Genomic DNA, 24,286 nt, shown 5'->3' with positions numbered 1-24,286 from the left:
TGAGTGTCTGGGTGAGTGTCTAGGTGAGTGTCTGGGTGAGTGTCTGGGTGATTGTCTGGGTGAGTGTTTTGGTGAGTGTCTGGGTGAGTGTCTGGGTGAGTGAGTGTCTGGGTGAGTGTCTGGGTGAGTGAGTGTCTGGGTGAGTGTCTGGGTGAGTGTCTGGGTGAGTGTTTTGGTGAGTGTCTGGGTGAGTGTCTGGGTGAGTGTCTGGGTGAGTGTCTGGGTGAGTGTCTGGGTGTGTGTCTGAGTGAGTAGGTGAGTGTCTAGGTGTGTGTCTGGGTGAGTGTCTGGCTGAGTGTCTGGGTGAGTGACTGGGTGAGTGTCTGGGTGAGTGTCTGGGTAAGTGTCTAGGTGAGTGTCTAGGTGAGTGTCTGGGTGAGTGTCTGGGTGAGTGTCTAGGTGAGTGTCTGGGTGAGTGTCTGGGTAAGTGTCTAGGTGAGTGTCTAGGTGAGTGTCTGGGTGAGTGTCGTCTAGGTGAGTGTCTAGGTGAGTGTCTGGGTGAGTGTCTGGGTGAGTGTCTAGGTGAGTGTCTGAGTGAGTAGGTGAGTGACTAGGTGAGTGTCTGGGTGAGTGTCTAGGTGAGTGTCTGGGTGAGTGTCTAGGTGAGTGTCTGGGTAACTGTCTAGGCGAGTGTCTAGGTGAGTGTCTGGGTGAGTGTCTGGGTGAGTGTCTGGGTGAGTGTCTAGGTGAGTGTCTGGGTGAGTGTCTGGGTGAGTGTCTAGGTGAGTGTTTTGGTGAGTGTCTGGGTGAGTGTCTGAGTGTCTGGGTGAGTGTCTGGGTGAGTGTCTGGGTGAGTGTCTTGGTGAGTGTCTTGGTGAGTGTCTTGGTGAGTGTCTGGGTGAGTGTCTGGGTGAGTGTCTGAGTGAGTGTCTAGGTTAGTGTCTGGGTGAGTGTCTAGGTTATTGTCTGGGTGAGTGTCTGGGTGAGTGTCTAGGTGAGTGTCTGGGTGAGTGTCTAGGTGAGTGTCTGTGTGAGTGTCTGGGTGAGTGTCTGGGTGAGTGTCTGGGTGAGTGTCTTGGTGAGTGTCTTGGTGAGTGTCTGGGTGAGTGTCTGGGTGAGTGTCTGAGTGAGTGTCTAGGTTAGTGTCTGGGTGAGTGTCTAGGTTATTGTCTGGGTGAGTGTCTGGGTGAGTGTCTAGGTGAGTGTCTGGGTGAGTGTCTAGGTGAGTGTCTGGGTGAGTGTCTGGGTGAGTGTCTGGGTGAGTGTCTGAATGAGTGTCTAGGTTAGTGTCTGGGTGAGTGTCTGGGTGAGTGTCTGGGTGAGTGTCTAGGTGAGTGTCTGTGTGAGTGTCTGGGTGAGTGTCTGGGTGAGTGTCTAGGTGAGTGTCTAGGTGAGTGTCTGTGTGAGTGTCTGGGTGAGTGTCTGGGTGAGTGTCTAGGTGAGTGTCTGGGTGAGTGTCTGGGTGAGTGTCTGGGTGAGTGTCTTGGTGAGTGTCTGGGTGAGTGTCTGGGTGAGTGTCTGGGTGAGTGTCTGAGTGAGTGTCTAGGTTAGTGTCTGGGTGAGTGTCTAGGTTATTGTCTGGGTGAGTGTCTGGGTGAGTGTCTAGGTGAGTGTCTGGGTGAATGTCTAGGTGAGTGTCTGGGTGAGTGTCTGGGTGAGTGTCTGGGTGAGTGTCTGAATGAGTGTCTAGGTTAGTGTCTGGGTGAGTGTCTGGGTGAGTGTCTGGGTGAGTGTCTAGGTGAGTGTCTGTGTGAGTGTCTGGGTGAGTGTCTGGGTGAGTGTCTAGGTGAGTGTCTAGGTGAGTGTCTGTATGAGTGTCTGGGTGAGTGTCTGGGTGAGTGTCTAGGTGAGTGTCTGGGTGAGTGTCTGGGTGAGTGTGTGGGTGAGTGTCTACGTGAGTGTCTGTGTGAGTGTCTGGGTGAGTGTCTGGGTGAGTGTCTAGGTGAGTGTCTAGGTGAGTGTCTAGGTGAGTGTTTGGGTGACTGCCTAGGTGAGTGTCTAGGTGAGTGTCTGTGTGAGTGAGTGTCTGGGTGAGTGTCTGGGTGAATGTTTGGGTGAGTGTCTGGGTGAGTGTCTGGGTGAGTGTCTAGGTGAGTGTCTGGGTGAGTGTCTAGGTGAGTGTCTGGGTGAGTGTCTAGGTGAGTGTCTGAGTGAGTAGGTGAGTGTCTGGGTGAGTGTCTGGGTGAGTGTCTGAGTGAGTAGGTGAGTGTCTAGGTGAGTGTCTGGGTGAGTGTCTGGGTGAGTGTCTGGGTGAGTGTCTTGGTGAGTGTCTGGGTGAGTGTCTGGGTGAGTGTCTGAGTGAGTGTCTAGGTTAGTGTCTGGGTGAGTGTCTAGGTTATTGTCTGGGTGAGTGTCTGGGTGAGTGTCTGGGTGAGTGTCTGGGTGAGTGTCTGGGTGAGTGTCTGAATGAGTGTCTAGGTTAGTGTCTGGGTGAGTGTCTGGGTGAGTGTCTGGGTGAGTGTCTAGGTGAGTGTCTAGGTGAGTGTCTGTGTGAGTGTCTGGGTGAGTGTCTGGGTGAGTGTCTAGGTGAGTGTCTAGGTGAGTGTCTGTGTGAGTGTCTGGGTGAGTGTCTGGGTGAGTGTTTAGGTGAGTGTCTGGGTGAGTGTCTGGGTGAGTGTCTGGGTGAGTGTCTTGGTGAGTGTCTGGGTGAGTGTCTGGGTGAGTGTCTGGGTGAGTGTCTGAGTGAGTGTCTAGGTTAGTGTCTGGGTGAGTGTCTAGGTTATTGTCTGGGTGAGTGTCTGGGTGAGTGTCTAGGTGAGTGTCTGGGTGAGTGTCTAGGTGAGTGTCTGGGTGAGTGTCTGGGTGAGTGTCTGGGTGAGTGTCTGAATGAGTGTCTAGGTTAGTGTCTGGGTGAGTGTCTGGGTGAGTGTCTGGGTGAGTGTCTAGGTGAGTGTCTGTGTGAGTGTCTGGGTGAGTGTCTGGGTGAGTGTCTAGGTGAGTGTCTAGGTGAGTGTGTGAGTGTCTGGGTGAGTGTCTGGGTGAGTGTCTAGGTGAGTGTCTGGGTGAGTGTCTGGGTGAGTGTCTGGGTGAGTGTCTGGGTGAGTGTCTACGTGAGTGTCTGTGTGAGTGTCTGGGTGAGTGTCTGGGTGAGTGTCTAGGTGAGTGTCTAGGTGAGTGTCTAGGTGAGTGTCTGGGTGACTGCCTAGGTGAGTGTCTAGGTGAGTGTCTGTGTGAGTGAGTGTCTGGGTGAGTGTCTGGGTGAGTGTTTGGGTGAGTGTCTGGGTGAGTGTCTGGGTGAGTGTCTAGGTGAGTGTCTGGGTGAGTGTCTAGGTGAGTGTCTGGGTGAGTGTCTAGGTGAGTGTCTGAGTGAGTAGGTGAGTGTCTGGGTGAGTGTCTGAGTGAGTAGGTGAGTGTCTGGGTGAGTGTCTAGGTGAGTGTCTGGGTGAGTGTCTGGGTGAGTGTCTGGGTGAGTGTCTGGGTGAGTGTCTGTCTGAGTGAGTAGGTGAGTGTCTGAGTGAGTAGGTGAGTGTCTGAGTGAGTAGGTGAGTGTCTAGGTGACTGCCTAGGCGAGCGAGTGGCTGGGTGACGTCACCAGTCAACAACAACAACCACCACCACCACCACGACCACGAACAGACAGACGAACAGGCCAATCAGCGAGCTGCCCTCGGTCACGTGTGTCCCAGGCCTTGGACGTATCCCTCTTGCTGTACTGCCTCCCGCTGTGGGGGAGGGGGGGAGGGGGGGATACAAAGGCGGACGGGAGAGCCCGTCGGGGTTGTCCGTCGTTTCGGGGCCGCCCCGTCTCTGTGGGAGGGCGGAGCCTGGCGTCTCTTCGGGTGTCTCGGGGTGTCTCAATGTGTCTCAATGTCTCAATGTGTCTCAATGTCTCCGCTTGTCTCCACGTATCTCCGTGTCTCTCAATGTCTCCGCGTGTCTCCGCGTGTCTCCGCGTCTCTCCGTGTGTCTCAATGTCTCCGCGTGTCTCCCTGTGTCTCGGGGCGTCTCAATGTCTCCGCGTGTCTCCGTGTCTCTCAATGTCTCCGCGTGTCTCCGTGTCTCTCAATGTCTCCGCGTGTCTCCGCGTCTCCTTGTGTCTCCGCGTCTCTCCGTGTCTCCGTCTCTCCGTGTCTCCGCGTGTCTCCGTGTCTGCGCGTGTCTCCGCGTGTCTCAGGGTGTCTCAATGTCTCCGCATCTCTCCGTGTCTCCGCATCTGGACTCGTCTCTACGTGTCTCCGCGTCTCTCCGTGTCTCCGCGTGTCTCCGCGTGTCTCAGGGTGTCTCAATGTCTCCGCGTCTCTCCGTGTCTCCGAGTCTCCACGTGTCTCCGTGTCTCCGCGTCTCTCCGTGTCTCCGCGTGTCTCCATGTGTCTCAGGGTGTCTCAATGTCTCCGCGTCTCTCCGTGTCTCCGCATCTGGACGCGTCTCCACGTGTCTCCGCGTGTCTCCGCGTCTCTCCGTGTCTCCGTCTCTCCGCGTCTCTCTGTGTCTCCGCGTGTCCCACGTCTCTTCGGGTGTCTTCGGGTGCCCGTGTCTCCGCGTGTCTCCGCGTGTCTCCGCGTCTCCGCTTGTCCCCCCCGCTTGTCTCCCGTGTGTCTCTGCGTGTCTCCACGTGGCTCAATCTGTTCCCGCGTGTCTCCGTGTCTCCGCGTGTCTCCGCCTGTCTCCCTGCGTCTTCACGTGTCTCAGTCTGTCTCCCGTGTGTCTCCCCGTGTCTCTGAGTCTGTCCCTGCGTGTGTCTCCCCGTGTCTCTCCGTCCATTGCTTGTAGCAACGTTGTCTGTGCGTCTACGTGTCTCTCTGTCTCTCTCTGTCTCTCTCTCCGTCTCTCTGTCTCTCTCTGTGTCTCTCTCTGTCTCTCTCCATCTCTCTCCCCATCTGTCTCTCTGTCTCTCTCTCCATCTCTCTCTCCATCTCTCTCCATCTCTCCCCATCTCTCTCCATCTCTCCCCATCTCTCTCCATCTCCCCATCTCTCTCCATCTCTCCCCATCTCTCTCCATCACCCCATCTCTCTCTCCATCTCCCCATCTCTCTCCCCATCTCTCTCCATCTCTCCCCATCTCTCTCTCCATCTCTCTCCATCTCCCCATCTCTCTCCCCATTTCTCCCCATCACCCCATCTCTCTCTCTCCATCTCTCCCTATCTCTCTCCATCTCCCCATCACCCCATCTCTCTCTCCATCTCCCCATCTCCCCATCTCTCTCTCCCAATCTCTCTCTCTCCATCTCTCCCCATCTCTCTCCATCTCCCCATCTCTCTCCATCTCCCCATCACCCCATCTCTCTCTCTATCACCCCATCTCTCTCTCCCCATCTCTCTCTCTCCATCTCTCCCCATCTCTCTCCATCTCCCCATCTCCCCATCTCTCCCCATCTCTCTCCATCTCCCCATCTCCCCATCTCTCTCTCTCTCCATCTCTCTCTCCCCATCTCTCTCCATCACCCCATCTCACCCCATCTCCATCTCTCTCTCTCTGAGCGTGCTCGGAGGAGGCTGCGTTCGGGTGGAGCTCCCGTGCCGGTAGCCCTGGCGTGATGGTAGGGCCTGGCCTTTACCACCACCCACACCGAGTCCGGGAGAGAGAGAGAGAGAGGCGCTTCAAAGAACGCCAACATCGACTCCTTCCCCATTCCCCGACTTTCTCCTTCCCCACTTACAATTATTTTTCATTTTCTTTTCTCTTGCTCACCGAGACCCTCCGGGGCGTTAAGCCCGACCCACCGAGTAGGCCGTGGTGTCAGTTTGACACGTGGTGTAACACGTGGTGTCAGTTTAACACGTGGTGTCAGTTTAACACGTGATGTCAGTTTAACACGTGGTGTCAGTTTAACACGTGGTGTAACACGTGGTGTCAGTTTAACACGTGGTGTAGCACGTGGTGTAACACCTGGTGTAACACGTGGTGTCAGTTTAACACGTGGTGTAACACGTGGTGTCAGTTTAACACGTGGTGTAGCACGTGGTGTAACACCTGGTGTAACACGTGGTGTCAGTTTAACACGTGGTGTAACACCTGGTGTAACACGTGGTGTAACACGTGTTACACCACGTGGTATAACACGTGTTACACCACGTGGTATAACACGTGTTACACCACGTGGTGTAACACGTGGTGTAACACGTGGTGTAACACCTGGTGTAACACGTGGTGTAACACGTGTTACACCACGTGGTGTAACACGTGTTACACCACGTGGTATAACACGTGTTACACCACGTGGTGTAACACGTGGTGTAACACGTGGTGTAACACGCGGTTGCCCGTGGACGCCGCTAACGTCCACCTGCTCGCCGAACGCGACGTCGTCCCGACCGCCTTCTCCGATGGCCACGCGGCCCCCCGTTGCGGCCCCCCGTTGCGGCCCCCCATTCCCTGGGTGGGGGGGGGGGGGACCTGCCGGAAGCTCGCCGCTCGGCCGCTCGTGGACCCGGGCCTCCCCCAAAGGGGACCTTCGGGGTGGCGGGAGCGCACGGAGCCGCGGCCGCGGGGCCCTCTCCACCCTGCCAGGGACGGCGAGGCCCCGGGTCGCGAGCTGGGCGGCCTCGGCGGCCCTCCTCTGTGCGAGGTCTTCGGCCCAAAAACCGCCCCAAGACGCGCCGGGCGGTGCCGGGCGGTGCCGGGCGGTGCCGGGCGGTGCCGGGCGGTGCCGGGCGGTGCCGGGCGGTGCCGGGCGGTGCCGGGCGGTGCCGGGCCCCGGGCAAGCTCACCGAGGTCCCCGACCGGCGCCTCGCACGGCCGCGGTCTCCCTGGCGGGGATGGGACGGGCACGGACCTGGGCCTCCTCGCTTTGCCTCGGCCGGGGAAGCGACGGGGGCCCTTCGACCGTGTGGGCCGCGGCTAAGCTGGAAGGGGGCCGCTCGCCTCGCTAGGGGGTTCGGGCCGGCCTTCAGGCCCGCGGGCGCGGCTCCTACAGTACGGGCGGGCTTGTCGAGGGCGCCGAAAGTAGATCAGCGGCCCGGCGTCCCCCCGGCCGAGGCCGGTGGGCCCTGGGCCCGCCGGTGGGCGGAGGGCGGCCAGGGACCGGCGGACGACTCCGCCAGGATTCCCGACCCTTCACAACGGCCGCCTCGCGGGGGTCCGGGAGGCGGCGGCGGCGGCGGCGCCTCCACCGCCTCCTCCTCACCTCGGCGGCGGCGGGGGGGGGGGGGGGGGGAGGGACTCGGTGCGGAACGACGAGCGGCACCCCGGGCCCGGCATCGGCGGGCCGGGGAGAGGTTGCTGCGGGCGGCGGTCGCGGCTGGAGGCACCCCAGGTCGGAACCCCTCCCCCCTCCCCCCCCTCCCTCCCACCCCCCACCCCCCCATCGCCAAACACCGCGGGGACCTCCACCAGTGGCGGCCGCTACACCGGCGCCGATGTTGGAGCTGCCACGCGGCCGCTCCCCCCCACGATGTACCGGCTTCCTGTGGGGGGGGGGGGGGGGGGGGCGACTCCGGCCTCCCTCCGGCAGCTGGACGGTGCACGGGGGCCTCGGGGCCCAGGCCCAGCCAGGCCTCCCTCCGCCCGGGAGTCCGTGTGCCACGCCCACCGCCGTGGACGCGGACGGACGGACGGACGAGCAGACGGACGGACGAGCAGACGGACGGACGAGCAGACGGACGAGCGGACGGACGAGCGGACGGACGGACGAGCTGGCTGCTTTTTCCGGGCGCCTTCCGCGCGGACGCCGCGGCCCGGCTTTTCCTGGGACCCGCGTTTGTTCCGCGCTCCGCTCCAAGCTGAGGCGCGGGTTTTAGTTTTTTAGTTTTTGTTTTCGCGCCCGGCGCGCCTCCTGCCCCGGCGTGTGGATCCGTGTTTGTTTTTTTTTTAATTTTCCCTTCGTCGCCCCCCCCCCCCCCGTTTAGCGTCTTGGGTCAAGCGCGCGATGCCCCCGCCACAGACCGGAGGGCGTTTGTTTTGCTTGCGGATGTTGGCCTGAGAGGGTAGTGGGCTCGTCCCCTCCCGTGCAGTGCGCTGTAAAGATGAGGGGAGTTTGTTTGTATCCGTGCTCGGAAAAAATGCCCCAGAGCAAATTTTTTTTTAGCTACTGGAGCAACAAAGTTGTTTTAAAAAGTCTAAAAGTCTCTCACCATCTCTCTCTCCATCTCCCCATCTCTCCATCTCTCTCCATCTCTCTCCGTCTCTCTCTCATCTCTCTCCATCTCTCTCTCTCCATCTCTCTCCCCATCTCTCTCCCCATCTCTCTCTCTCCATCTCTCTCCCCATCTCTCTCTCCATCTCTCTCCATCTCTCTCCATCTCTCTCCCAATCTCTCTCCATCTCTCTCCCCATCTCTCCCCATCTCTCTCCATCTCTCTCCATCTCTCTCCATCTCTCTCCCCATCTCTCCCCATCTCCCCATCTCTCTCTCCGTCTCTCTCTCATCTCTCTCTCCATCTCTCTCCCCATCTCTCTCTCTCTCTCCATCTCCATCTCTCTTCATCTCTCCATCTCTCTCCCCATCTCCCCATCTCTCTCTCTCCATCTCTCTCCATCTCTCTCTCCATCTCCATCTCTCTTCATCTCTCCATCTCTCTCCTCATCTCCCCATCTCTCTCCATCTCTCTCCATCTCTCTCCATCTCTCTCCATCTCTCTCCATCTCTCTCCCCATCTCTCTCTCCATCTCTCTCTCCATCTCTCTCCATCTCTCTCCCCATCTCTCTCCATCTCTCTCCATCTCTCTCCATCTCTCTCCCCATCTCTCTCTCTCTCCATCTCTCTCTCCATCTCTCTCTCCATCTCTCTCTCCATCTCTCTCCATCTCTCTCCATCTCTCCCCATCACCCCCCATCTCTCCATCTCTCTCTCCCCATCTCCCCATCTCCATCTCTCTCCATCTCTCTCCATCTCTCTCCATCTCTCTCCCCATCTCTCTCTCCATCTCTTTCTCCATCTTTCTCCATCTCTCTCCATCTTTCTCCATCTCTCCCCATCTCTCTCCATCTCTCTCTCTCCATCTCTCTCCCCATCTCTCTCTCCATCTCTCTCTCCATCTCTCTCCATCTCCCCATCACCCCCCCATCTCTCCCCCCCCCCCATCTCTGCCCCCTCACCTCTCTCCCCATCACCCCCCCCGCCCCCCGGGTCTCAGAGGGAGTCTCTGGGCGGCCCGTGCCTGTTCTTCGAGAGGTAGACCATCCAGTAGACCATGTTGAACACCCCGAATGTGACGGGGAACACAATGCGAGCGTACTTGTCGATCTTGCTCGTGCCCGACTTCCCCTCCTCCTCATCCTGCACCTCCTGCCGCTGCCGCTGCAGCTGCAGCCTCCGTCGCTGCTGCTGCTGCTGCCGCTGCCGCTGATGATGATGACTCTGCCGCAGCAGTAGCAGCTCCGCGTCCTCCTCCGCATCAGCATCCTCCTCCTCCTCCTCCTCCTCCTCTGAAGCGGCGACGGGCAAGAGTAGCGACGAAGCGGAATTCGCGGCCGCGTGGTGGAACGGAGCGCGTCCGGCAGCGTGCGATTGTTGTTGTTGTTGGTGGTGCTGGTGGTGGTGGTCGTGCTGGTGGTGGTCGTGGTGGTGCTGGTGGTGGTGGTGGCCGTGGGCAAGCCCTCCGCCTCCCATCCCGCCCGCAAGCATGTCGCGGTGTCGGCCCACGAGCGACTGATCCGAGGCGAGGTTCACCGCCGCCAGCAGCTCCGGTTGGGACAGGAGGAGGTGGTGCTGGTGCTGGTGCTGGTGGTGGTGGTGTTGTTGGAGGTGGTGCTGCTGCTGCTGCTGAGAGTAGGCGTGGAGCGACTGATGCTGGTGGTGGCGCTGCAGTGGAGGAGTCGGAGGCTCCGTCGGCTCCATCATCGCCGTCGGCTGCTGCTGCCGCTGCTGCTGCTGCTGCTGCTGCTGCCGCCGGAGCTGCGTGGAGCAGCGAGGGAGCGTCCGTGACTCCTCGCCCGGCGGGGGCGAGGAGAGGGCCAGGGGCTGGGAGTGGGGGGCCCGGAGGGAGCTGACGCGCCGGTGGGAGATGCAGTCCTGGGGGGAGGCGGGGGAGAGGTGGGGAGAGAGGCGGGGATGGAGGAGGGAGGGAGAGAGAGAAGCATCATCACCACCACCATCACCACCACCATCACCATCGCCATCAATACCATCACCATCAATACCATCACCACCACCATCACCACCATCAATACCATCACCACCACCATCACCACCACCGTCACCACGACGCTTGTGCCAGGCCATGTTGCACGTTGAGGCCACGTGAAGTTTCGAACGCCCGCTGGCAGGAGGTCACGGGGCAGACCCAGCAGGTGCCACGGGTCGACTGACTGAGATGACTGGCTGATGCACCACCTGTGCCCCCTACTGTGCCAACCCGCTGTGCTTTAGCCACCCGGCACTCCGCTCGTTGTTGTGAGCGTCACTCCTCTGCCCTCCGTTGTTGTTGAAGGGCGACTGCCTCCAACTGCCCAGCAGCGTCCTTCACGAGCCTCCTCCACAGAGGCCGATCTTGACACCGCTGGTACCGGTCATCGGAAAGTCCACTCAGCTCCATTCCATCTTTTCTCGAGGCCATGCCAAGTCGGTTTACCCTCCTCTATTGGATCGAACATAATCGGTTTGGGCTGGGCATGTGGACTACATGCCGGAGGAGCTCACCGATGGGACTGTGTCCAGATCTTTCGTGGATTTGTGAGCTTCTCACACAATCCAGCCTGCTGGTTAAACCCAGGATGGATCGTTGGCAGGCCAGCCTGAATATTCTCAACCTGGTGAAGATGTTCTATTGAAGGGAGGGCATGACCGTGGCCGAGAAGATCCACAGCGTCATGTGGAGCGACAGACCGGGTAGCTTCCACACAGCGTTAAAAGCTTCACGAACTACGTGGTCGAAGTAGATGTTAAGTAATGTGGGAGCCAGAGGACATCCCTGTCGCACCACAAGGTGTACAGGGAATGGCTCTGACTCCCGGCCCACGTAGTTTTACCTGAGCCTGCTCACCATCATGAAGAGAACGAAGGCCTACCGATGGTATCATAGGCCTTGACCAGGTCAGTAAAGCAGAGGTGTTGGGCCTGTTGAAATTTCCTAGAACTCTGCTGTAGCAGACGGACAGGAAATATGGCGTCTGTGCAGGACCGCCCTTTCCTGAAACCGCATTGGGGCTCCGCAAGCCTCTCCTCAGCGTGCCTGGCGAGGCGATGTTGAATAATCCTTGCCAGGACCTTTCCCGGAACACTGAGGAGTGAGATGCCCCTGTAGTTGTTACAGTCTGTGCGGTCCCCCTTCTTAAAGAGGGGGACCACCAGGGCATCCTTCCAATCCTGCGGAACCCGTCCAGTGGTCCAGACTGTTGTTATGATGTCATGTAGGGCAGTCTGTGCACAAACGCCACCCTCCCTCAGCATTTCGCTTGGGAGATCATCTCTGCCCGCTGCCTTTCCTGGTCTCAGACTCCGGATCGCCCTCAGTACTTCCTCAACAGATGGCACTTCAGCCAGCCACTCACAGGGAGTGACTTCTTCCACTATTTGAGGCACCGCAGCCTCAGCAAGCCCAGAAGTCTAGCGGCCTCGTCCTGCCTCTGTTACCGAGCTAACCCGGCCAATGCCTTCCAATCGCTCTGGCCCAGTCGCCAGCGGCATGACCCACTCAGGCATTAAAGTCACTTAACAGAATGACTCTATCCCGAGGTGCCACTTGAACTAGTACCTGTGCCAGGAGGTCAATGAGGGCATCTGATTCATCGGTCTTGCCGGCATTCCTCCGCTGATTTTCATTTCCGGTGGGGGCATAAGTAACCACCACCACCACCATTCCTCGCCTCTGGTTGATGGGGAGGCCAGCCCACAGCAGCCTGGGGCTTACAGCTTCCCACACCTCTCCGCCATTCCCCGTTGTGTGGGAGTCTCTTTTACCCCCCCCCCCCGATTAGGGGGCTGTTCACCCCCCCCTCTCTCTCACTGCGACAGGGACAAGAGGCACTCATCGTTGTGTGGGAGTCTCTTTTACCCCCCCCGATTAGGGGGCTGTTCACCACCACCCCCCTCTCTCTCTCTCACTGCGACAGGAACAAGAGGCGTTCACCGTTGTGTGGGAGTCTCTTTTACCCCCCCCCGATTAGGGGGCTGTTCACCCCCCCTCTCTCTTTCACTGCGACAGGAACAAGGGGCGTTCACCGGTGTGTGGGAGTCTCTTTTACCCCCCCCCCCCGATTAGGGGGCTGTTCACCCCCCCCTCTCTCTCTCACTGTGACCCTGAGCCAGAGCCGGTCCCCCACCGCTGTGACCAGTCCCCCCCGGTGCCGAGAGGATCCAGGAGTGCGTCTCGACAGCCACCAGCCGCCCCTCCCCTCCCACCTCTCTCTCGCCCGCGTGCGGTTAGGGCCAGGGGCCGGGTTAAGATATCCTAAGGCCCCCCACCCCCCCCCCCTGGTGGGGGGCTACAGGTACCCACTGTTACCCGCGAGCCCCCCGCTAAACGAATTTTCCCGGGGGCTAACGGCAAACGCGATTCGGCATTCGCCGGGGCGACACGAGAGACAAACCGGCTTTCCGCTCCACCTGCGGAGGCCCCGGCGGCTGTGGGGGCAACCCGCCGCTAGGCTCACCCTGTACACGAGGCTCCTGCCGTCTTCATCGCCGCCGCCGCCGCCGCCTTCCACGTTCCTGTGCCGGGGCCGGGCGTGTCGGCGGGGGGGCGACGAGCGGACGCACGACGCCGGCGGGCGATGCGCCGGTCCTCCTCCTCCTCCGCCTCCTCCTCCTCCTCCACCTCCTCCGCCTCCTCCTCCGCCTCCGCCTCCTCTACCGCCTCCTCCTCCACCTCCTCCGCCTCCTCCTCCACCTCCTCCGCCCACCGCCGCCCCGACGCCGACGAGCCTCGGCCCGGGGCGTCCGCGCCGACCGTAGCCTCCACGCGAGCGCCTTCGGTAGCCGGCGGCTGCTGCGGCTGCGGCTGCGGCTGCGGCTGCGGCGGCGTCGGCGTCGTCGTCGGCGTCGTCGGCGTCATCGTCGTCGTCGTCGTCCCGGTGAGAGAAGTAATTGACGGCGGCGAACTCGACAAGCGTGGAGAAGACGAACGCGAAGCAGACGGCGACAAACCAGTCCATGGCCGTGGCATAGGAGACCTTGGGGAGGGAGCCACGGGCGCTGATGCTCAGCGTGGTCATCGTGAGCACCGTGGTGATGCCTGGGGGGTGGGGGTGGAGGGGGTGGAGGGGAGAGAAGTGGAGCACCGTGGTGATACCTGCAGGGGTTCCTAACAGGTGTGTAGACACGGTACAATGTATGAGTGTGTACCTGTGTGTGTGTGTACCTGTGTGTGTGTGTACCTGTGTGTGTGTGTACTTGTGTGAGTGTACCTGTGTGTGTGTGTGTACCTGTGTGTGTGTACCTGTGTGAGTGTACCTGTGTGTGTGTACCTGTGTGTGTACCTGTGTGTGTGTACCTGTGTGTGTGTGTACCTGTGTGTGTACCTGTGTGTGTGTACCTGTGTGTGAGTGTACCTGTGTGTGTGTGTGTACCTGTGTGTGTAGGTTCGCAGATTTGCTGAGCATTTCTGTGAGGTCCTGGGGGAGGGAAAATCCCTCAGCCAGGAAAACATCGTGGCACAAAGTGAGGATGACCCTGCTGAGGCTGCGGTGCCTCAAATATTGGATGAAGTCACCCCCTGTGAGTGGCTGGCTGAGGTGCCATCTGCTGAGGAAGTATTGAAGGCGATCCGGAGTCTGAGACCAGGAAAGGCAGCGGGCAGAGATGATCTCCCAAGCGAAATGCCGAGGGAGGGTGGCGTTTGTGCACAGACTGCCCTATATGACATCATAACAACAGTCTGGACCACTGGACGGGTTCCGCAGGATTGGAAGGATGCCCTGGTGGTCCCCCTTTTTAAGAAGGGGGACCGCACAGACTGTAACAACTACAGGGGCATCTCACTCCTCAGTGTGCCGGGAAAGGTCCTGGCAAGGATTATTCAGCATCGCCTTCCCAGGCACGCTGATGAGAGGCTTGCGGAGCCCCAATGCGGTTTCAGGAAAGGGCGGTCCTGCACAGATGCCATATTTTCTGTCCGTCTACAACAGCAGAGGTGTAGGGAATTCCAACAAGACCTACATCTCTGCTTTATTGACCTGGTCAAGGCCTATGATACCATCAGTAGGCCTGGGCTCTGAGTTGTTCTTCGTGCTTTTGGAGTCCCTGACTCTCTGCTCACGATCATTAAGGACCTTCATGATGGTGAGCGGGCCCGGGTAAAACTACGTGGCCCGGAGTCAGAGCCATTCCCTGTACACCTTCGGGTGCGACAGGGATGTCCTCTGGCTCCCACATTATTTAACATCTATTTTGACCACGTAGTTTGTGAAGCCTTCAATAGCTTTACCGGGGGAATCTCCATTTGGTACAGATATAATGGGAGGCTGATCGATGCCCGGGTGCGGTCAAGGGGTGGCTCCTTATTGCTCAACCACGTTATGTATGCAGATGATTTGGTAATAGCTGCTCATTCAGAGAAGGAGTTGGAGATGCTGCTGCTGAGACTGGAGCGTGCAACTAAGAGATGGGGCCTTACCATCAGCCCCACCAAACTAAGCACCTGCCTTGGTATTTTGAACCATCGGACACTCCACCCCCACAACTCCCAATCGGTGATGGGGCAGTTGTGGAGAGAGTGGAGAGTTTCCCATACCTGGGCAGTGTGCTTATGACCGGCTCCAGTTTAACAGCAGAGGTCTCACTGCGAATCAGTCGAGCGGAAATATATTTTAATCGGTTGCGTAACGCTGTGTGGAAGCTACCTGGTCTGTCGCTCCATACTAAGCTTCAGGTCTTCTTGGCCACTGTCATTCCCTCCCTTCTCTACGCTTGCGAAACGTGGACCCCCTAAATGGAACACCTTCGCCGGTTAGAAACATTTAGGCTGGCCTGCCTACGATTCATCCTGGGTTTAACCAGGCTGGATTGTGTGAGGAGCTCACAAATCCTTGATAGATCTGGGCAGGGTCCCATCGGTGAGCTCCTCCGGCAGGCAAGGCTGCGTTGGCTGGGTCATACTCTTTGTTTTTTTTCGGTAAAGTCACGTAGAAATAATAAAAATAAAATAAAATTACATGATAGCATACGACGTTTCGATCGCAACACAAGCAATCATCATCAGGCAGAGGAAACACACAACTGCAGATATATATACAGACCTTAAGTAGGGGGAATTAACACAGATATACCAGGGGACACAGAGAGACGGAAGATCACACTAAATCAAACAGGGTTTAGCAAACTCTTTGGTTCTATTGGGTAAAGTCACGTAGGTGAAAATAAAATAACAAAAAATCACGACGTTTCAGCCACAACACAAGCGGCCTTCATCAGGTGAAGGGACGAGACTGTCTGGAGACTGTCTGGAGGACAGTCTCGTCCCTTCACCTGATGAAGGCCGCTTGTGTTGTGGCCGAAACGTCGTGATTTTTTGTTATTTTATTTTTTACCTACGTGACTTTACCCAATAGAACCAAAGAGTATGGATCCTAGCAGTCACGAAAGCTTTTAAATCTAGAAGGGTTTATCAAAATTTGGAAACTATATAAAGCAACACAAACGGTCGGTTAAAACACAATCAACGCAAGGTTTGGTTGAATACGCTGTTTCAAAGATCGCCAAATTGTAAGTTAAGCGCGAAATTTAAGATAGTGACAGAATACTTACCGTAGAGAGGCCTTTGGGGGGGGGGGGGGGGAGACCCACGCACAGTTAAGGGGTAAAGTAAATCTGTCCCGAGGCTTTAAGAAGGCCAGCGATGTAGGAGGGCCAAGGCTCACAGACAATGGGATGCAAGTTTGCACGATACAACTTTTCAAGTAGTGGTACCCCAAACTTTCGCAAGCTCTTATAAATTCCCTTTTCACACCATCAATAGGAAAACTCCCCCTCCCCCCCGCCCCCCCCGCGCCAAACGGCAAGTCCACCGGCACGTACACCACCTCTTTTCTAAAATCGGCCAATCAAATGCTCATTTTTATGCTAATTTCTTTGTCAGGACACCTTGTTTGCTCGCACACAGTTTAAAGGTCCGCGGTCTGAGCGTGGTTGTGTTTCGCTAAATTCTCCTGTTTGATTTGTACTAGGTGCCTCGGTGAATGTGTATGCTCTGACTTTAACATAGCTATTACTGTGACCAGTTACAAGCTAATCACTCAGCTATTTCAATGCTAAATTCGATGCTAATTCCTTTGTCAAGGGGTGCCTCTGCGGATGTGTATACTTTAACTTAGCTATTTCAATGAGCCATTTCAATGCTAAATTCTATGCTAATTCCTTTGTCAAGGGGTGCCTCTGCGGATGTGTATACTTTAACTTAGCTATTTCAATGAGCCATTTCAATGCTAAATTCTATGCTAATTCCTTTGTCAAGGGGTGCCTCTGCGGATGTGTATACTTTAACTTAGCTATTTCAATGAGCCATTTCAATGCTAAATTCTATGCTAATTCCTTTGTCAAGGGGTGCCTCTGCGGATGTGTATACTTTAACTTAGCTATTTCAATGAGCCATTTCAATGCTAAATTCTATGCTAATTCCTTTGTCAAGGCGCGTTGTTTCTTCTCACACAGCTTAAAGGTCGCGATCTAAGCGTGGCTTCTTCCACTCCAGCGCTGTCCTCCAGACAGTCTCGTTCCCTTCACCCGATGAAGGCCGCTTGTGTTGTGGCCGAAACGTCGTGATTTTTTGTTATTTTATTTTTTTACCTACGTGACTTTACCCAATAGAACCAAAGAGTACGATACAAGTTATCAGGCACACAGTTTGTCAGGCAGAGACAACACAGCGACACAGATCCAACTCAAGACACTAAGGTGGACACACCCAGCAGAGAAACGCGAAGACAACAGAATTCGTACCTTGCCGTTGAAGGTGGTTCGAACTTGATTAGGCGCTGTCGTAACTGCAGGAATTACTCTTTGGTTAAGTCACGTAGAAATCATGGAAATAAAATGAAATGGCTGACGACGTTTCGATCGCAACGCTAAGCCTCAGGTCTTCTCGGCCACGGTCGACACTCCACGGCCGAACAAAAGCTGTTTCGGCATGCGGTGGCTGGGCCATGTAGCCCGCATGCCCAGCCACCGCATGCCGAAACAGCTTTTGTTCGGCCGGATCGAGGGGCGCTAAACGGGCGCGGCACGGGCTAGAGAAGAGATGGAATGACGTGGTACAGGAGGACGTGGAGCTGAGTGGACTTGCCGATGACCGGTACCGGCGGTGTCAAGATCGGCCTCTGTGGAGGAGGCACGTGAAGGACGCTGCTACTGGGCAGTTGGAGGCAGTCGCCCTCCAACAACAACGGAGGGCGGAGGAGCGACGCTCACAACAACGAGCGGATCGCCGGGTGGCTAAAGCACAGTGGGTTGGCACAGTAGGGAGCACAGGTGGTGCATCAGCCAGTCATCTCAGTCAGTCGACCCGTGGCACCTGGGTCTGCCCCGTGACCTCCTGCCAGCGGGCGTTCGACACTCCACGTGGCCTCAAGGTGCACATGTCCTGGCACAAGCGTCGTGGTGACGTCACCGCCACTTAGTGGCGAATGGCGGTTGTTGGTTATTGTACTTGTGTGTGTGTACCTGTGTGCGTGTACCTGTGTGTGTACCTGTGTGTGTGTACCAGTGTGTGTACCTGTGTGTGTGTACGAGTGTGTTTACCTGTGTGTGTACCTGTGTGTGTGTACCTGTGTGTACCTGTGTGTGTGTGTACCTGTGTGTGTATCTGTGTGTGTGTGTGTGTCGACCCGTGGCACCTGGGTCTGCCCCGTGACCTCCTGCCAGCGGGCGTTCGACACTTCACGTGGCCTCAGGGTGCACATGGCCTGGCACAAGCGTCGTGGTGACGTCACCGCCACTTAGTGGCGAATGGCGGTTGTTGTTGTTGTTGTTGTGTACCTGTGTGTGTGTACCTGTGTGTGTGTGTACCTGTGTGTGTACCTGTGTACCTGTGTATGTGTGTACCTGTGTATGTGTGTACCTGTGTGTGTGTACCTGTATGTGTGTGTACCTGTGTGTGTGTGTACCTGTGTGTGTGTACCTGTGTGTGTGTACCTGTGTGTGTGTGTACCTGTGTGTGTACCTGTGTGTGTGTACCTGTGTGTGTGTACCTGTGTGTGTGTGTGTACCTGTGTGTGTTTACCGGTAAAACAACCCCCTACCTCCTCGCGGTGCCGGACGGGCAACTCTGTCGTGGACAGTGCTGTGGGGGGAGATCCAATTTTGATTGGCTCCTCCCCTCATGGCGTATGTGTCCACCACAGGGGCTAAACGGGGGCTCTGGACGGGTGCGAGGGGCTGGTAACCCCTCCACCTTCAATTAATTACCACTAAACCACGAATTAAACTGAAATATGTAACTAATAAGCTTGTGCCGGAGGCCCCGGGGGGCCAGGCGTCTATAACGTCTCCTGGCCAAACCCCAATTGGCGGAGCCAGGAGATTGAATACCTACCCTCGGGGCTACTCCAGAAACAACGAAAAGCCACTACGGGTGGCCACGTGGAATGTTCGAACGCTCACTGCAGAGGAAAGGCTGCCACTCCTCTGTCGGGAGCTGGACCGGTACCGCCTGGATCTATGCGGCATTCAGGAGGTCCGGTGGACCGGCTCTGGCTCCTGCCACCATGAGGGGTGGACAGTCCTCTACTCGGGGCAGCGGACTGCCAAACAACAGGGTGTGGGTCTTCTTTTGAACAAAAGAATGAAGGGGGCGTGGGAGCGTGGTGGTGAGGTGTGGGAAGCTGTAAGCCCCAGGCTACTTTGGGCTCGCCTTCCCATCAACCGGAGGCGAGGAATGGTGGTCGTGGTTACTTATGCCCCCACCGAAGATGAACATCCGTGGAGGGATGCAGGCAAAGCCGATGAGTCAGATGCCTTCTATAACCTCCTGTCACAGGTGCTGGCTAAAGTGTCCCCTCGGGATAGAGTCATCATGTTGGGTGACTTCAATGCCCGAGTTGGTCATGATACTGGCACCTGGTCTGGAGTGATTGGAGGGCATGGGCCAGATCAGCTCAATAACAACAGTAGGAGGCTGCTAGATTTTTGTGCAGCCCATGGGCTTGTAATTATCAACACGCTGTTCCGGCATCGGCGCATCCACACAACATCATGGATGCATGCCGGGTCCAAGAAAGAACATCTGCTGGACTACATAGTGACGGACCAGCGAATGCGAGCCCATGTCCTTGACACCAGGACCTACCATGGAGCTGATCTGCCCTCTGACCATCGACTAGTCATCTGTAAGATGCGCCTGCCATTCTTCCACTCCGGTGGTGGGTGTACACCCAGGACCCCATTCCAACATAAAGTGGCCTGGTCTCAGTTATCTGATGAAAGTTGCAAGCGAGAATTTCATCATCGCTTGTGGCTGGGATTGGCATCGTCCCCGACTCCTCCTGATGTCGAGGGTAAATGGGCGAGGTTTAGGACTGTGACTCATGCAGCTGCAATGGCTGCTTTGGGTACGCGGTGCAGACCTCCCCAGAGACCCTGGCTGACAGATGAGGTGTTTAGGATGGTTGAGAAAAAGCGACAGGCCCACTGTCATCGGCTACAGAATCCCACGTCAGAGAATGAGGAGGCTTACCGCAGCCTTCGCTCGGAGGTTCGGAGAGCCGTTGAGTCGCTGCAAGGATGGGTGGTGGTCGCGGGTTGCTGAGGAGATGGAGTCTGCCTCAGTGGCCCGTGATCACAAATCTCTATTTAACTCCATCAAAAAAGTAACCTGCAGCGCCACACCTATTACCATCATTAGGGGAAAAAACGGTGATCCAATCTCCGACCCCCAGGAACAGGTTCGCAGATTTGCTAAGCATTTCTGTGAGGTCCTGGGGGAGGGAAAATCCCTCAGCCAGGAAAACATCGTGGCACAAAGTGAGGATGACCCTGCTGAGGCTGCGGTGCCTCAAATATTGGAAGAAGTCATCCCCTGTGAGTGGCTGGCTGAGGTGCCATCTGCTGAGGAAGTATTGAAGGCGATCCGGAGTCTGAGACCAGGAAAGGCAGCGGGCAGAGATGATCTCCCAAGCGAAATGCTGAGGGAGGGTGGCGTTTGTGCACAGACTGCCCTATATGACATCATAACAACAGTCTGGACCACTGGACGGGTTCCGCAGGATTGGAAGGATGCCCTGGTGGTCCCCCTTTTTAAGAAGGGGGACCGCACAGACTGTAACAACTACAGGGGCATCTCACTCCTCAGTGTGCCGGGAAAGGTCCTGGCAATGATTATTCAGCATCGCCTTGCCAGGCACGCTGAGGAGAGGCTTGCAGAGCCGCAATGCGGTTTCAGGAAAGGGCGGCCCTGCACAGATGCCATATTTTCTGTCCGTCTGCTACAGCAGAGGTGTAGGGAATTCCAACAAGACCTACATCTCTGCTTTATTGACCTGGTCAAGGCCTATGATACCATCAGTAGGCCTGGGCTCTGGGTCGTTCTTCGTGCTTTTGGAGTACCTGACCCTCTGCTCACGATCATTAAGGACCTTCATGATGGTGAGCGGGCCCAGGTAAAACTACGTGGCCGGGAGCCAGAGCCATTCCCTGTACACCTTGGGGTGCGACAGGGATGTCCTCTGGCTCCCACATTATTTAACATCTATTTTGACCATGTAGTTCGTGAAGCCTTCAATAGCTGTACCGGGGGAATCTCCATATGGTACAGATATAATGGGAGGCTAATCGATGTCCGGGTGCGGTCAAGGGATGGCTCCCTATTGCTCAACCACGTTATGTATGCAGATGATTTGGTAATAGCTGCTCAGTCAGAGGAGGAGTTGGAGACGCTGCTGCTGAGACTGGAGCGTGCCACTAAGAGGTGGGGCCTTACCATCAGCCCCACCAAAACTAAGCACCTGCCTGGGTATTTTGTACCATCGGACACTCTACCCCCACAACTCCCAATCGGTGATGTGGCAGTTGTGGAGAGAGTGGAGAGTTTCCCATACCTGGGCAGTGTGCTTATGACTGGCTCCAGTTTAACAGCAGAGGTCTCACTCCGAATCAGTCGAGCGGCAATATCTTTTCATCGGTTGCGTAACGCTGTGTGGAAGCTACCTGGTCTGTCGCTCCGCACTAAGCTTCAGGTCTTCTCGGCCACGGTCATTCCCTCACTTCTCTACGCTTGCGAAACGTGGACCCCCCTAATGGAACATCTTCGCCGGTTAGAAACATTTAGGCTGGCCTGCCTACGATCCATCCTGGGTTTAACCAGACTGGATTGTGTGAGGAGCTCACAAATCCTTGAAAGATCTGGGCAGGGTCCCATCGGTGAGCTCCTCCGGCAGGCAAGGCTGCGATGGCTGGGTCATGTAGCCCGCATGCCCAGCCACCGCATGCCGAAACAGCTTTTGTTTGGCCGGATTGAGGGGGCTAAGCGGGCACGGCACGGGCTAGAGAAGAGATGGAGTGATGTGGTACAGGAGGACGTGGAGCTGAGTGGACTTGCCGATGACTGGTACCAGCGGTGTCAAGATCGGCCTCTGTGGAGGAGGCTCGTGAAGGATGCTACTGGGCAGTTGGAGGCAGTCGCCCTCCAACAACAACGAAGGGCGGAGGAGCGACGCTCAGAACAACGAGCGGAGCGCCGGGTGGCTAAAGCACAGCAGGTTGGCACAGTAGGGGGCACAGGTGGTGCATCAGCCAGTCATCTCAGTCAGTTGACCCGTGGCACCTGGGTCTGCCCCGTGACCTCCTGCCAGCGGGCGTTCGACACTTCACGTGGCCTCAGGGTGCACATAGCCTGGCACAAGCATCGTGGTGACATCACCGCCACTTAGTGGCGAATGGCGGTTGTTGTTGTTGTGTGTGTGTACGTGTGTGTACCTGTGTGTGTACCTGTGTGTGTGTGTACCTGTGTGTGTACCTGTGTGTGTGTACCTGTGTGTCTACCTGTGTGTGTACCTGTGTGTGTACCTGTGTACCTGTGCGTGTGTACCTGTGTGTGTACCTGTGTACCTGTGTACCTGTGTGTGTGTGTACCTGTGTGTGTACCTGTGTGTGTGTACCTGTGTGTGTACCTGTGTGTGTGTGTACCTGTGTGTGTACCTGTGTGTACCTGTGTACCTGTGTGTGTACCTGTGTGTACCTGTGTGTGTACCTGTGTGTACCTGTGTGTGTACCTGTGTGTACCTGTGTGTGTGTACCTGTGTGTACCTGTGTGTGTGTGTACCTGTGTGTGTACCTGTGTACCTGTGTGTACCTGTGTGTGTACCTGTGTGTGTCACTGTGTGTGTACCTGTGTGTGTACCTGTGTGTGTCACTGTGTGTACCTGTGTGTACCTGTGTGTACCTGTGTGTGTGCACCACTCACCGAAGACTGTGCGTGCTGGCACGCTCTCCTTGTTGAGCCAGAAGGAGACCTGTGAGAGCATCACCTGTGTGTGTGTGTACCTGTGTACCTGTATGTGTGTGTGTCACTGTGTGTGTGTGTCACTGTGTGTACCTGTGTGTACCTGTGTGTGTACCTGTGTGTACCTGTGTGTGTACCTGGGTGTGTGTTTACCTGTGTGTACCTGTGTGTGTGTGTGTACCTGTGTGTGTCACTGTGTGTGTACCTGTGTGTGTCACTGTGTGTGTGTGTACCTGTGTGTGTACCTGTGTGTGTGTGTGTACCTGTGTACCTGTGTGTGTGTACCTGTGTGTGTCACTGTGTGTGTGTGTGTTACTGTGTGTGTGTGTCACTGTGTGTACCTGTGTACCTGTACCTGTGTGTGTACCTGTGTGTGTACCTGTGTGTGTACCTGTGTGTGTGTGTGTTACTGTGTGTGTGTGTCACTGTGTGTACCTGTGTGTGTACCTGTGTGTGTACCTGTGTGTGTGTACCTGTGTGTGTACCTGTGTGTACCTGTGTGTACCTGTGTGTGTACCTGTGTGTGTACCTGTGTGTGTGTACCTGTGTGTGTACCTGTGTGTACCTGTGTGTACCTGTGTGTGTACCTGTGTGTACCTGTGTGTACCTGTGTGTGTACCTGTGTGTGTCACTGTGTGTGTGTGTCACTGTGTGTATCTGTGTGTGTACCTGTGTGTACCTGTGTGTGTCACTGTGTGTGTACCTGTGTGTGTACCTGTGTGTGTACCTGTGTGTGTCACTGTGTGTACCTGTGTGTACCTGTGTGTACCTGTGTGTGTGCACCACTCACCGAAGACTGTGCGTGCTGGCACGCTCTCCTTGTTGAGCCAGAAGGAGACCTGTGAGAGCATCACAGTCATGATGCAGGGGATGTAAGTCTGGATCATGAAGTAGCCCATCTTGCGGCGCAGGAGGAAGTTCACCGTCATCACCACGTACTCACCTGGTGGGACAGGGACTCGGGGGGGGGGGGGAGGGGGGGAGGGGGGGGAGAGAGGGAGAGGGGGGGAGGGAGGGGGGGAGAGGGGGGGGGAGGGGGGAGAGAGGGGGGGAGAGTGGGGAAGGGAGAGGGGCGGGGAGGGGGGAGAGAGGGGGGGGAGGGAGAGGGGGGGAGGGAGAGGGGGGGAGGGAGAGGGGGGGGCAGGGGGGAGAGAGGGGGGGAGAGTGGGGGGGGAGAGTGGGGGGAAGGATGGAGGGGAGGGAGTGGGGGGAGGGAGAGGGGGGGGAGAGTGGGGGAGGGAGTGGGGGGGAGAGGGGGGAGGGAGGGGGGAGGAGAGGGGGGAGGGAGAGGGGGGGAGGGAGAGAGGGGGAGGGGGAAGGGGGAGGGGGGGATGTGATAGTGGGGGGGGGGGGGAGAGTGGGGGAGGGATGGAGGGGAGGGAGTGGGGGGAGGGAGGGGGAAGGGGGGTGAGAGGAAGGGGGAGAGAGGGAGGGGTGATAGTGGGGGGGGGGGGAGAGTGGGGGGAGGGACGCAGGGGAGGGGGGAGGGGGAGGGGGATGACGTCACAGGAGGTATTTGCGAGGCTTTGGGGCTCGCTGACAGCACTTGCCCCAGCAGTCTGTGACAGGCTACAGGGGGAATCTTTGTCTGTGTTAGTAGTAGTGGTAGTAGTAGGAGTGGTGTAGTAGTAGTAGTGTAGTAGTAGTGGTAGTACTAGGAGTAGTGTGTGTACTAGTGGTACTAGTAGTGGTGTGTGAGTGGTAGTAGTAGTGTAGTAGTAGTGTAGTAGTAGTAGTAGGAGTGGTGTAGTAGTAGTAGTGCAGTAGTAGTGGTGTGTGTGTTGTAGTAGTGTAGTAGTAGTGTGTGTACTAGAGGTACTAGTAGTGTGTGTACTAGAGGTACTAGAGGTACTAGTAGTGTGTGTAGTTAGAGGTACTAGTAGAGGTACTAGAGGTACTAGTAGTGTGTGTACTAGAGGTACTAGAGGTACTAGAGGTACTCACCCCTACTAGACAGGATGGTCTCACTAGACACCGTGTGAGTCACTAAGTCGGAGGAGGCTGTAGTAGTAGTGTAGTAGTAGTGTAGTAGTAGTAGTGTTAATAGTAGTGTAGTAGTAGTAGTGTAGTAGTAGTGTAGTAGTAGTGTAGTAGTGTA

At 56.7% G+C, this 24,286-nt stretch overlaps 2 protein-coding genes across 2 annotated transcripts in view; both read right to left on the bottom strand.

The window, feature by feature from the left end:
- Positions 1 to 27: 27 nt before the first annotated feature.
- On the bottom strand, positions 28 to 7,967 carry LOC142908206 (uncharacterized). Its single transcript, XM_076058545.1, has 5 exons — positions 7,953 to 7,967; positions 7,340 to 7,601; positions 6,591 to 6,790; positions 2,931 to 3,182; positions 28 to 2,874 (listed from the first exon to the last, which is right to left on the bottom strand). The coding sequence occupies exons 1-5, from the start codon at positions 7,965 to 7,967 to the stop codon at positions 1,939 to 1,941; spliced, it is 1,665 nt and encodes a 554-aa protein (XP_075914660.1). The 3' UTR covers positions 28 to 1,938.
- Positions 7,968 to 8,937: 970 nt separating this feature from the next.
- LOC116958331 (uncharacterized) overlaps positions 8,938 to 24,286 on the bottom strand; it is a 109,360-nt gene continuing 94,011 nt past the window's right edge. The window contains exons 7-10 of the mRNA XM_076058543.1: positions 22,979 to 23,131; positions 12,638 to 12,993; positions 12,413 to 12,580; positions 8,938 to 9,833 (exon numbers count right to left, since the gene is read on the bottom strand). Of these exons, the coding sequence (XP_075914658.1) occupies positions 8,952 to 9,833; positions 12,413 to 12,580; positions 12,638 to 12,993; positions 22,979 to 23,131 (1,559 nt within the window). The 3' untranslated portion in view covers positions 8,938 to 8,951. The remainder of the gene's footprint in view (positions 9,834 to 12,412; positions 12,581 to 12,637; positions 12,994 to 22,978; positions 23,132 to 24,286) is intronic.

This window comes from Petromyzon marinus (genome assembly GCF_048934315.1).
Source record: "Petromyzon marinus isolate PM22_M1 ecotype Great Lakes invasive population chromosome 76 unlocalized genomic scaffold, UKy_Petmar_22M1.pri1.0 chr76_unloc.2, whole genome shotgun sequence".
Taxonomy (NCBI): domain Eukaryota; kingdom Metazoa; phylum Chordata; class Hyperoartia; order Petromyzontiformes; family Petromyzontidae; genus Petromyzon; species Petromyzon marinus.
This window is presented reverse-complemented; position numbering and strand designations above follow the sequence as displayed.